This window comes from Myiozetetes cayanensis, unplaced genomic scaffold (genome assembly GCF_022539395.1).
Source record: "Myiozetetes cayanensis isolate MyiCay16 unplaced genomic scaffold, myiCay2020 scf14, whole genome shotgun sequence".
NCBI lineage: Eukaryota > Metazoa > Chordata > Aves > Passeriformes > Tyrannidae > Myiozetetes > Myiozetetes cayanensis.
The window spans coordinates 13,220,346-13,233,901 of NW_026087048.1; the positions used below are offsets into that span (position 1 = coordinate 13,220,346).

Consider the following 13,556-nt stretch of genomic DNA (forward strand, 5'->3'; position numbering starts at 1 on the left):
GTTGTCTGGCACACTTTCCTGCAGGACTGCTTCCACTTTCCTATAACTCTGCCAAATTTTAATTGCTCAGGCTGAAGTTTTCTGTGTTGGGTGTCTGCTCCTGGCTGAATTCTACATTTTATTGTTATTTCTTCTCGTTTCACATAAGAACTTTCTCAAGTGCTTGAGTTAGTGGAAGGGAGGGGGGGAAACAAGCTGTTTTGCTCAAACTGGAAAATACTGGTTATGCTCCTGTTACAGAGCAGCTGCATCTTCCTTTTGTGGAGGAGCAGAAAGTTTGTCAAAGAGCAGATTTTGCTTGGAAGACTTGATTTTGCTTTGGGACATCTTATGTCAGCAGAATGGCTTTTGATCCAGTTGGAGGAAGAAGTGTAATAAAGGATGTTTGGGAGCAGATAGGGCAGAGGAGGAGCAACAGTTCTTGTTGGGACACCGGGGTTGGGCTGGGAGGGTGTAAAAGTAGGGAAGATCATAGGAAATTTGGACATGGATAAGGAAATTGGGGCTGAGAAGTATTTGGGAGTGGTTGTAGAGCGATGAGTAGTATGATTCATCCTGCTGGGAGGGGGAAGAAACCAGGTCAGGAAGGAGAGAGCTGGCACTGCCCAGCCACAGCACAGGAGGATGGAGGTTCTTGTCACTGCAGACAAGAAGGATTTGGAGGTGGCAACAGACTTTCAGCCTTGGAAAGAGCTGCCAAAAGGCAGAATGGGCAACTGGAACTGTGAGAGAACTAGCCCTGGCTGAGAGTGCCTTTATTTTCCCCAGTTCTCCCTGTTTGTGCTGTACAGAACACTGGGAAACTTGGTGCAGACAAGGTTTGAGCACAGGGGGAACCTTGCAGGCACCAAATAGGATTTACAAGTGCTGGAGCTCAGAGCTTCACCTGCAGAGCTGTAATTTAATCTCCTCCTGTGAATGTACTGTGATTCCATCTCTAATTACAGAATCACATGCTACCTTCCCTGTGAAACCTGCCCCATCCAGCATGTGGGGATGGATCTCTTCTGGGGAGAAATCAGTGCTGTGTTGTGAGGTTTCTCTGGAGGAGCTTTATCTTTTGCAACAAAAGTCAGTAGCTGTACACTTTGTGCAATCCCAGTCCTGGCATCTCTGACCTTTGGAGTTTTTGTGACTGAAATGATGTATTTTTAATGTGTGTTTGTGTGCAACCCATTTCTGTTTCTGTGCTGAGGTCTGTCTCTGAGGCTGAGGAAGGACCTTTCTGACATTTTGCATGTCTGAGGTGTCTGTTTCCGATGATAAACATGTTCTTCCCCATGTGTGTCCTGACTGATCTGAAATCAGCTGTGGGTGTGTGTGCCCTGACCAACCCTGCAGAAGTTGATGGTCAGGTCAGATTGAACAGCAGCTTTGCCATTTGAGAGCAGAGTCTCCTGCCAGATGTGTGCAAGGGAAGACCCACCTCCTCTTTGCCTAAAGCTGTTGTGGGTTGTTGTCTGGGGGAGGGTGGAGCTGGTAAGAGTTGGTTTCCAAGGACTGCAGGAGATGAGAAGCGGAGCACATCTGCCTGGCAAAGCTCCTTGCATTAGTGGGGTTGTATCCTTTCTCCATCTCTCTGTGTCCTAAATTGTAATAACACGATCATGCTATTTTTGATTCCCTTATTTGCGTGGAAAGCCTGTTGTTTTTTCTCTTCTCTTTCAGAATCCAATTTTCTCTTGACATTTCTGCCTAATGTAGCAAAACATGACCTTTGAGAAAGGACATTCCAGTGAGATTCACTCCCTCCTCTGCATCTCTGCCTCTCTCCCACATCTTGCTGTCTCTCATGCATTCCCTTTACGTTTCCTTCTTCTCCCTGGGCTGGGGGAGGGAGTTTACTGTCTCACTTTTCAGTAACAGTGAGCTGCTCCTTCCCCTCCTACTTTTCATCTGTCTTTGCAAAGTTTCCAGGTGCTCAGCGCTTTGGGGTGGATAAAAGGGGGACTCTTGTAGTATTTTTATTCCTCCCTGCTTGGCTTCACCTGCCATTTTTGCCACCTTTATCAGAGGCTGGAAGCAGTTTGTCTATAGCCATAGGAATGGTGGGATCATAGTCATGTGAAATGAGGTACCTGTGGTTTGCCGTGGTTTCAGCAGCGGGGTAGTCTGATGTGAAGCAAGAGCCAGAATTTAATGAGGCAGCGCTGTGCCATCGTGGTGTTTGGGATTATTCTTCTGCCAGGCTCGTGGAGAGCCTTTGGGACGATGCTTTGCTGTGTGAGCAGCTTCTCCACTCCTAACTGTAGAGTTCTGGGCTTTGCAGCATTGCTTGTGCAGGTGGGACAGGACAGAATTGCTTTTCCCTTGCTGCAACCTGGTGTAAGGCAACAAATAAATCTGTCATCCCAAATCCTCGTGCATCAGACTTGTGCCAGCAGGAACCATTCAGGGGTTTGCTCTCTTGGTTTTACCATGTTTCTGCAAATTAAACAGGGACTGGGAGCCAAGTCATTGGGGCTGTCCACTGTCACTGCTGTGCCACCTTGTCTCATACCTCCTGCCTGGCCAGCCTGGAGTTGAATGAACCTCCAGGTGTTTGGTGCCTCTGACCCTTCCTTACTCTTCCCAGCAGGCAGGGCTGAGGCAGAAGGGTGTCTGCAGCCTTGCACTGAACTGCCCTGCCTGCAGCTCACAGTGGGGATGGATTCGGTGAAGGGTGTGAGGCAGCACCTCCTGTGTGTTCTGGAGGCCAGCAGAGATTGGAACATTTGGTTTTCTCCCAGAGCTTGTGACCACCCATCCCTCTGCTTCCCCCATGGACTGGTCGCTCGGTCAGGGGCCCTCAGGCTGGCTGGGTGTTCCTGGGAAGGCTGCCCACCACAGAATGTGCTTTATTACCATCTTCTTAATCTGTTGGAAACCCAGTGATTTCCTCTTTCTGCTTTCCTACCCCAAACACATTTAGGTTTGTTGTGTTTTTTTTTTTTTCTTTTTTTCTTAATTCAATTGCTTTTCACTCTTTCATCCTCTCTGGCTTTCAGCTGAAGAGATGTCTACTGGGTTGCAAAGCTCTCCCAGGTAGATGAGATTTATGTTTTTGCAAGTTTGGGCAGATGGAGAGAGGGATGGGGAGCTGTTGGCTGCTGTAGCAGTGGTACCCCTGGGTGCAAGCAACACACAGTCATACCGGGACACCTGGAGCTTACAGCTACTGCAGATCATTTGATAACACCTTGGGTAATCAGCGTACTGTCATTTGAACCTGGCTGTTACTATTTTTAACGTGAGGTTTGTACTTAATTTTTTTTGTTCAAGTTCTGAAATTAGACTTGTTCTTTTTGCTTATGGTTGGTTGAACTCCAGATTCATGGGCAAGAATCAGACACTGTGTTTTGTTTTTTTTTTTTTTTTTCCTCACACTACAGCAGGATATAAATCATTTTTCTCCTTAAAAAAAAAATAAAATGAGAAACTTTCATTTAGGTTTGTCCTCATTAAAATCTCTCATTATTAAATCTAAACTTGCATGCTGAACTGCTTGATGGCATCCCTGTTGAGGAGGACGATGAGATCTGTGGAGGTGGTATGGCCACGTGCAGGAAGAACTATTTACTGTGACTACTTCTTTTTTTTTTTTTTTCTTTTTTTATTTTTTTTCTTGTTAATTTTCAGAGACCTCTCCGGGAACCGCCTCACCACTCTGTCATGGCAACTCTTCCAGACCCTGCGACTCTCTGAACTGTAAGTCCCGCCCTGGGGTTGTCTCCTGGGAGAAGAGGGGAGGACGAGAGGAGGAATGATATCCAAATAAAGCTATTTTGAAGCCTGTGAATGATTACCTAAAACTCCAGTGGGCAGCACCATCCTTGGAAGGGTTTCCTGGGTACAGGAGCAGCAGAGCAGAACTGCTTCTCTTTTAACTTCACAGCAGCTGGCTAATTAACGTCGGGATGATGAACATGCTTGGGGTGGTAAACGGTTGACTAACTCTGGGATCACATTAGAAATACTTACTAGGGCAGATTTTGAGTGAATCTTTTCAAATACTTGCTCTTCATCTGTTGCAGGGTAGGAATAACTGGTTTTCTTTAGTTGGTAGACACGCTTTGTAAAATACCCTGGATTTTTAGGAGAATGGTTCCCTTGCTCTCTAACAACAGAGGCACCTCCCAGCTCTGATGTGGGAGATGGTGAGATAGTGACTCTCCTGGGGCACTGGTGGCCTTCAGCCTGCTGAATTATTGATAGAGCATTCAGCATCGTGCTTGAAGAATAAGTGGACACGAAATCAATGGAGCGTTGCCCTGATGACCTGTTTTGTTGAATTTTAGAAATAGTTGTTTGGTGGGTATAAAAAAATATATATGTAGGATTTGTCCCAGAGGATCCTGGGAAGCTCCATTCATCCTCACCAATGATCAATAGAGCTGTAAGCTAGAAGTGACTTATGAAAGAATAAAGACAGTCTTTCAAGTGGGAGTAAGTGTGTTATCACCGGTGTTACTGCAGTGTATTTTATTTCTGTCAAATTGTTAAATGAAAAATACTAATAGTGATATTAGAAAATAGAGAAACGCCCTTCTGATGGGAAAATTTGGCTTGCAGAGTTAAAACGCTGAATTTGGAATTTGTCTCCTCACTGATTACAGCTCTAAATATTTTTCAAGTCTGGCTCGGGTTTCAAGTTTAATAGCATGAGTCATTTGTATTCTTAGACCTTTACTTATTGTCATTGTGCTGTCTGGCAAAACTCAGATTGATGGTTGTTACCCAAGAGAGACCCAAGAGTGGAGGAGCAAATGGGGCTGCAGTCCTGAGCTAGTGGCACTGGCAGGGCCTGGGGTAATGGTGAGCCTGCAGATTAATGGGAATAGTTCCAGTGGAGCTCATTTTTATGTGCCTTTGCTCATATTTTGTTTCTTCAGGCACGTCCCAGGTCTGGCAGCCCCCGTCAGGCTCAAAAGACCAATACCAAAAAAAGGGAATTGAGAAGCTGCTTTTGGGGCAGCAAAGGGTACTGTACCTGATGAAGAATACGTCTGTGTTCTCCTGATATGATGATCCTGACAGGGAGCTGGTGTGCTTGGGGTGGCTTTGGTTGCTGTCAGCAGGGTCACTTGGGGCCAGCACTCCACAGCATGGCAAGTGGGAAGGAGCTGAATTACTTGGCTCCAGTTGGAGCTGTGCTCAGAGCTGTTTTCTTGGAGATAACAAGCCCCAACGAACGAAGGAAATAATACCTGTAGAACTGTGGGAGATCACAGGGCTGGTTGGAAGGAAGTTGTGGTGGAGTGGGAAAGCAGCACCGATGTGGTGTGTGTTGTCCGTGGCGTCGTGTGGGGCAGGAGCCTCAGCTGAATCTCTCCTGCTCCAAGTCGTGAAGGGGGTCTTGGCACCAACTCCAGTGAGCAATTTAGACCTACAAATGTGCCTGCCCACAGGGCCTGCCTTGCTAAGCTGGAGTTAGAGCCTGGTCAACTTTATTTTTCCTGAAGAATTACTTTGTCACTGGTACTTCCTGACAAATGTTCCTCTCTGAGCTCCTTGTCATTAAGAATCCTCCATCCATGTAAGCACAGCTGGGATGGAGACTACCAGAATAATGTGATGATGCTGTTCCCCAGACATGACAGGAGAGGGGTATTTTACCTGATGGCCACAGGGATCTCAGTGCACAGGGATGTGCCTGTAGTGTCCTTCCTTGTTCTTCCTGCGGTCATGAAACTGTCCTGCTAAACCTTGGATTTCTTAGAAGGAAGGCAGCACAGAGGTGTAACCTGAGCTATGGGCTCTGAATAATAATTCACATAAAGATATTGGAAATTAAGGTAAAGGCATATGTTGCCTACATGGTGCTAGAAGGATGGGACCTGTTGGTGAGAAAAAGCAATTCTCCAAGGTAGTGAGGAATTACTAATGGATGTGCAAAAGTGGGAAATAGGGTATTTTATTAATTTTTTTTTAGAAATGCAGAGGATGGGTGAGTAAGAGACAGTTTTTTGGCACACTGAGCTCCAAAGAGGCTTCCAAAATCAGGAAGGAGATGGAATACATGGCCCACATAAAGTGAGTGTGAAACACTGGTGAAAGCTAGAAAAGGAGTTGCAGATTGACATCAGCCAAGGACTTGAAGTTGAGCCAAAACTCTCTGGAAAGGGAGAAGGTGGTGAGCAGCAGAGACTGATAGAGAAAGTTAGCCCGAGGAAGGCAAGCTGAGCAGCAGTGTTTGGGCACAGCAGTGGAGAGGCCAGAAGACTCCAGGGACACATAGATGCTGACTCTTCTCCAGAGGGTTAAGGCAGTGTGGAGGGCTGTGGGACAAGCACATTTGCAGTGGCTCACCAGAGGCACCTTGTATTAAGTGTCAGTGCCCCTGCGCTACCAGGCAGTTGTGGATCCAGAGGGAGGTTAGTCATCAAAGCTGAAATTGTGACTTAAAACAAGGCAGCTTGGAGTAGTGGAGCATGTGGTGAGGGAACTGATGGGAGGATTGTCTCCAGGAGAGTGTTGGGAGGAGAGGAGCTACAACTGATTGTGACATGGAGATTGCAAGGGAACATGAGACCTGATAAAGCCACTCAGAGTGAACAATGAGGAGGAAAGAGCAGAAGACTAATAGGAAGACCAGATAGGTGGATGGGAACTTGAGGCTTGAAACTGCTGCTTGGCTGAATCCAAGGCATCACAAGCTCATGAAGGTGGTATTGCTTTAAAGAAGAGTTTCTTGTTCAACATAGCTGAGATTTTCCCCTGCTGACTCACTGAAGAAAGGATGGCAAAAATGAGGCACCCTTCCAGAGAATATTATCTCTTGCTCCTTCTGGCCAGAAACAAGGCTTGGAATGGTTTCCAGTAACTCCAGCCCTAATTCCCACAGCACGGGCTGACCTTGACCAGCAGGGCTCAGGCTAATGAGCACACAACTCTCCTAAGTCTGAAGCTGAGTGTGTGCAGGGAAGCATCTGACACATGCAACAGCTCATAAACATTGGACTTAGAGCCTTTCTTATCCAGAAGTCACAGCTGGTTTCCTCTGTCATGTCCTTGGCTTCCTCTGTCATGTCCTCAGAGAGCTTAGGGCTGACATTTCAAGAAATTCCTTCCCGGAAAGACCTAAGACTCTGGATCCAATTACGCCTTTGGTTGTATAAAACCTTGTAGTCCTGAACAACTTGCCGCTCTGCCTGGCCTATCAGCATTTCTAATACCAGCAGTCCCTGCCAGCTTGCCCTGCAGTATATTTTTGCAGTGCTCCAGGAAGAGGTGGTGGTGGGGATGGGGCACAGCAGCGTCTCTGTCAATGTTGTGAGTCCAGTTTAACATCGTCTGTGCCTCTAGCTTAGAAACTTCCTGCTGCCAACAGTCACACTAATAGAGCTGTAGCTAAACAGTGGGTACTTGCCTGCTCTGTGCATTAGCTAATCCAGCTGTCAGACAGCAACCATCACTCCATCGCTCCATAGAAAGTCCTTCCCGTTCTATTTCATTCCTTTCTGGCAGGGGTTCGGAAGCAGCATTGTTGCTTCTGTTGTTCTGGTTGGAACATCATGAGAAGCCCTGGTCCTGGGAAATAAATAGAAATAAAAAACGAAATTAGATTTTGTTCTCTCTCTGCTGAGTGCTGTTTGGTTCTCCAGCGTAGGCAAGTGGCCTCAGTCCCAAGGTAGGAAGAGTGTTTTAATTGCAAGTGTACAAAACCTTGGCAGCAGTTTCATGTGAATTAAAATAGACAGGAGAAGTGTGGCAAGGATCTCTGCTGCCCTCTGAGAGGCTTTAGCTGCAGACAGCTTTGCTTTAGCTGATGAGTGGGGAGGCATGGGACAGGGCATGTGTCTCATTTAGCTGCCTAGTCTGGGGAAAAACTGCTCAGTGTGTGTGAAGTTCTGTCTGTTTCAGTACATACTGGAATGCTGATGGCATTCACTCCCACACTGGTTCATCCTGGTGTAGGCTGTCCGTGCAGTTTTGGGAGACAGTGGATACAGCTTTCTGTAGGGAGCAAAAGTGTGCTCAGCCAGGCACCTGCAGAATCACTGTTGCTGAAGAGCTGACTTGGTGTCTCTATGGATCTACGGTTTCAGCTTTAATGGGTCATTGTCCCATCAAATGACAGTTCAGGGTATGATTGTTTTCCTCTTTCCCAAGGACAGTGTGCCTTTTTTGGGAAGGGGCTATGCCCAGAGCACACCCTACTGAAGCCTCTGCTTTGCCTGAGGCTGGTGGATGGCTCAGGCTTACATGCAGATTTCATCTCTTTTTGGGCCAACTCCTTGAGTCACAGAGCATCTCTGCTTGTGCAGAGAGAGCCCAGTTTGCTTGTGGCTGTGATGATACTTGCTATTTCTTACAGGCATTTTCAGTTTTAAGGAGGCTTGAAGAGGGTGTGGGAGTGTGCACCACTCCTGAGCACTTGCAACCAAGCAATGCTTTGGCAGTAATTGCAGGCTACATGCAAAAAAAAGCTCTTTGGGTTTATTTGTCTGCTCCAGGAGTAAGTTGGCTGTATACATCCCACGAGAAGGAGCCTGCCTTAATTCTCACTGCAGTGCCACTCCACCCATGGGATGGGAGATGTTTCTGCAGCACATGGCAATGTGTTTTGGCCCACCAGTGGGTTTTGTCATCTCATGGTTCCCAAGGCATTTTCCTCTTTGCAGAGAAGAGAAGGTGAATTTTTATCTCCACAAGCAGAGGGTTGTAGGTAGTGGAGATGTGTTACAGAAATGTGGGAGGAAGAGTTGGAAGGAACCACAGCTCCTAATGATCCCTGCAAGGGATGAGGTCTGAGCAGAGAATTGGATGTCCAGGTTTTTGAGCAGGTGCAGAACAGTGAAAACATGGAAATCCCCACACACCTCTCTGGAGAGCTGGCTGGCATAGCAGGGCAGGCACCAGGCAAGGAGGGCGGGCACCTTCCACATATCAAGAGTGCTTTTGGCTATGCACCTTAGGGAAAAAGGGTGCCCACATCTGTGCCCCTTCTACCCACGGTGCTGTGCCAGCTGCCAGTGGCGCTTGGTGCATCCAACCCGTGATGGGAGTTAATTTGCGCAAAAGCCCCTGTGGGGGTCTCGATTAGAGCGAGTTACATCGCTGACGTTGGGGCAGGTTGTGGGGAAGTTCTGCCCTGGAGCCCGCAGCTCCTGTATTATTCATGGCTGTTCATGAATTAGCAATGGGCCGGGAAAGCTGCTGTCTATTACTTACAGAGCTGCCCTTAAGTGCTAGGGCAGCAGCTCTCCCGGCAGCCTCGTTTTGTGATGAGATTTGCAGCAGAGCAGAATTTCTCCCCCGCTGCATCTGAGCTCCCCCAGCTCCCTGCCAGGTCCCAGGGTACGTCCCTGGTTACCTGATCTGCCATTAGCCAAGTCCATGGCTCTTACCCACATGCGTGTCCTGCTGGTAGCAGTGATCCTGGGAGGATCCCGAAAGGAAAGTGGATTCACGGCCGTGTAGAAGAGGTTGTGAAGCCTGTGCAAACCACCGGCAGTACCTGTCATAGCACACAGGGAATGCCTCATCACTCAAATCCCACCAAATCACTGTGCTAATCTGCTCTGGTCTGTTAAATTTAGTGCTTTGGCCTTTGAGTTGCTTGTCTGAGCCATGTACCTGTGTCACAGAGGTTTATGTGCTTTTGGTGGGAAAGAAATTAACTGATGAAAAACCACAGTGAAGTTCAACTCAGTGTTTGTTCTGGGGAGGGGGGGAGGGAATAAATTCAGATGACATCATGATGAATGAGAAGATTAGGGTTCAGTTTTAACAACCCCGGGTGCTACCAGAAGATCCCTTCCCTTCTTCCTCCTTTTGCAGCACAGTATTGACAAAACAGCAGCTGCAGATGTTTGGAAGGTTGTTTCCAAATCCTGTTAACTCGGTGAAATTAATTTTGTAAAAGCAAGCATGAATTTTGCAGTAACACGTGGAACAGAGCAGGAAAAAAAGCTTTTCCCTCTCTGATGGGGAATCCAGATATCACGTGAAGCAGTGGTTTGACCTTTGGAGATGACCTTCTGCTTTGGGGTGACTGAGCTCATCTTTGGCACTGCTGGCTCCACTGATCCCTACTTTCTTTGCTTTATAGTTATGCGGGGAGATATTTTGTTTCTTCAGGTTGTGTCTCCTGTTTTGCTCAAGTTGTCATTGCAACCTGCTTTGATAACTCAGTCTGCCCTGGCTGAACACTGGGTTCTTCTCCTGGCTGGGACTTGCCTTCCCTGCATGTCCACAGAGAGCTGCAGAGCTCTAAAAATGTAAATGAAATGGTTAATAGGTTGGAAAATCAATTATAATAAACATTCCTGGTATATAAACTGTGTGTAAGTGTGGTTTAAATGAAGTACATTAAAGGCAGTGCTTTTCTCCATTTCTCCTGGCCAGGTCAGCAGGGTCTCAGTGCAGTGCTGATTGATTTGATTAAAATGCATGTTACCTTGCACATTAGCTCATGTTCTGGGTCACCAGGAGCCTGTGTCTGTACAAGGAACTTGGGAGAAGAGCTGCCAGCTTCTCTGAGTGCTTGTGGGAGCTGGAGGTGTACTTTGCCCAGCAGGGGCTTGGACTACTGAAGTGGGGTTTGAAAGTGTGAATCAATATTTTAGGGCAGTGGGGAGCCACCTGCTCCTTTGCTAAGGGGTGACTCTTCTTGCTGTCCAGATGACACTGGGACTGAGCCACAACTGAGCAGGTATTGTGGTGAAAGACCTTGTGTGTATCCGTGTGCAACCCTGTAAAGCCTTGTGTGCACACGTGAAGGAGACTGTGAATGCATGGATGTGTAAGTGTGGGAAAGACAGGAATAGTAAGTGCCAGAATACCCCAGGCAAATAACATGGAGATGATTCTACCTTAGCTCTTACACCTGCATGGTGGCTGTCCTCCTCTGGGAGCCTGGAGCCAGGTGATGGCTCTGCTCATTCTTCCCCATCCCACCATCCTCTCTCACCTCCCTCTCCCCACAGGAGACTAGAGAGGAACCTTTTTAACTGCAGCTGTGACATTCGCTGGATCCAGCTCTGGCAGGAGAAGGGCGAGGCAAACCTGCAGCACCAGGGGCTCTACTGCATGACCATGGACGCAGCCATCATCCGTTTGCAGGACATGAACATCACCCAGTGTGGTAAGAATCCTGGGGCTGCACATGAGGGAGGCTGAGAGGGTGCCAGGAGGGCTCCCTGTGCTATCCAGCACTGCTGCTTCAGTTATTTGCTTGGGGAGCCTGGTGTAGCAGAATCTCACCATGTGGTTGAGAACAAGAAAACTGAAGCTGATTGTGGTAGTTTGTGGATTATAAATAGAGTATCTGGGTAAGTGTGAGACTGCTGTTAGTGTGTGTATGAAAGATACTGGGTGATCTGGGGCATTTTCTTCACTGCAATGCTGCTGCTTGACAAAGTGTCTGTGGTGAGTCTGTGATGTCTTGAAAAGGGCTGTTTCATGTTGATCTTCCTCTGTCTAACAAATCCTAGAAACAGCATATTGTTAAAAGACACTGCCACTGTATCTTTTATAATTACTCTTAGGGAATGCACGTCTCTGTTCATTTTCCTTTGTTTCAGTTGAAATCCCATATCTGTAGGGAAGAGCCAGGAGTGACTTTCTATCTCTTTATGTTTCCTGCTGATGTTTAAAAGAGTCCAGCAGCCCCAGGAGCAACATGAGGCATGTTCAATAGTTATCCCTTTTTCCTTCACCTTGTTCACACATCAACTGCCTGTTCGGTGTCAGTTTTTGCTCTGCTATTGCCATTACTGGAAAGCATCCCTTGCAGAGTAAGGAGAAAGAGATGTACCTTCTGCAGAGCAATTAAACTGCCTGTACACAAGCAACTGTCAAACTCACAGGCTGAAAAAAGGATGAAAACCAGAGGATTTCTTTTTTGATGATCATCCTCTATACTAGGGTTTGTTACTTGTAGCAGTAGTAGTTAAACAGCATGCACGTTTGGATTTGCATGACTTGGGTTTTTTTTGTTGTTTTGGTTTTTTTCAAGTTCATGATGGCCCCTTACACTCTGGAAATTGGCCAAAGTGTGCCTTCATGTGGATGAACTAAAAGGATTTGAGAGTGCTGTAATTTCCGCCCCATGTGGGAAGAATAAACTTCAGGGATTAGAAATAATAATAAAAAAAAAATCCTTAGGGATCAGGGACATGAGGAGAGGTGGCTCCATCAGTGGTGGTATTAGACTCTAGGAAACTCTAGCAGAGTGCTGATTTGGGAACACAGGTGGGCTGGTGTCCAGTATGAGCACCTCCTCTGACCATACAGTCTCCTGGAAGGGCAGGGAGCTATGCTGGTCTGCTTTCCTCCAGAGGAGAGTCTTTCTGTTCAAGCATTAAGACTCAAGGGATGTTGTAACAATATATGGTTTTGTCCTTTGGTGCTGGGGGCTGGCGTGGCTCGATGTGTCCATGTCTGATACCAGCTCAACCTCGAGAAGACCATACATGTCCCTCCCATCCCCCTCTCCACTGATTTCTACCATGTGTGCAGCTTTGCCAGGCCTTGACCACTGCCTCCTTTCTTCTGGCATCCCTCCACTCAGAGCAATGTTCCTTACCTCCTCATGTTACTCTCTGGTGGCAACAAAAGAATGTGTGTCCCCATCTGTGGCTTTGCATTCATGTGATGGATACTCCTTCCCTATGATGAGATGGGGCAGGACTACTGGTCAGTTCCTTCTGCCCTGCCTCCCCAATTTGCCTCTGAAAACATCCCAGAAAACCTCCCCTATCTGAGAAGACTATTTGCCCTTCTTGCAACCAGTGCTGTCTTGTTGCAAATTGCAAGGATATTTGGTGCCTGTGGCAGTGAGTAAGGAAGTGGTGTAAATCAGAACCGCCATAAATCAGTGAATCCCTCTGCTACCACCAGGGAAGAGCAAGGGCACCTTTTACTAGGAGAGCTGCAGTTAATATGAGGACACATCCTTGGTCATCTTCTCTTGATTGTTATAAATTAGAGGGACACTTTCCTCCCCTGGAGTGCTGGGTGTTCTGTGCTTCATCCCTGGAGATGGGGATGGTTTGGATCTTCTCGCAGTACACAGTTTTCTCATCCCAGGTTACTGCCATTGTGAGCAGCTTCTCAGGAGTAGCGAGATGGAGATGGGGGTTGTGTGAAGGGAAGGGTGGCCAGAACTGGGCACCAACTTTTGGATTCAAAGATGATCAGAGGGTTTGCTCAGCTGGCACATTTCCAGTGTCTACATTTCACCCTGTCTCCAACATACCTCTTTCCCTCAGTAGGGCAAGACCATGCTGTTACCTCCGGCTACTTATCCCAGGGTGCTGGAGGCTGATTTGGGAAACAGCTTGGTGGGATCTGAGTCCGTACGATAGTTCTGTGTCTGGCTATAGCAAAAGCTGCACCACACCTGAGCACTTTGGTGTTTGTCTCCTCTAGACCTTCCTGAGATCAGTGTGAGCCACGTGAACCTGACGGTGCGGGAAGGGGAGAACGCTGTCATCACCTGTAATGGCTCGGGATCGCCGCTGCCGGACGTCGACTGGACAGTGGCTGAACTCCACTCCATCAACACCCACCAGGTAGGGGCCACAGGACCTCAGTGCTGCCTGTGCCCCATGTGGCAGGGGAAAAGCAGC

At 47.5% G+C, this 13,556-nt stretch overlaps 1 protein-coding gene across 4 annotated transcripts in view; it reads left to right on the forward strand.

Annotated features, from left to right (window-relative positions):
* Positions 1 to 13,556, forward strand: part of NTRK3 (neurotrophic receptor tyrosine kinase 3) — a 222,492-nt gene that overhangs the window by 49,377 nt on the left and 159,559 nt on the right. For all 4 annotated transcript variants that reach the window (XM_050309944.1, XM_050309945.1, XM_050309946.1 and 1 more), the window contains 3 exons: positions 3,619 to 3,687; positions 10,911 to 11,068; positions 13,357 to 13,499. In XM_050309944.1, the coding sequence (XP_050165901.1) occupies positions 3,619 to 3,687; positions 10,911 to 11,068; positions 13,357 to 13,499 (370 nt within the window). The remainder of the gene's footprint in view (positions 1 to 3,618; positions 3,688 to 10,910; positions 11,069 to 13,356; positions 13,500 to 13,556) is intronic.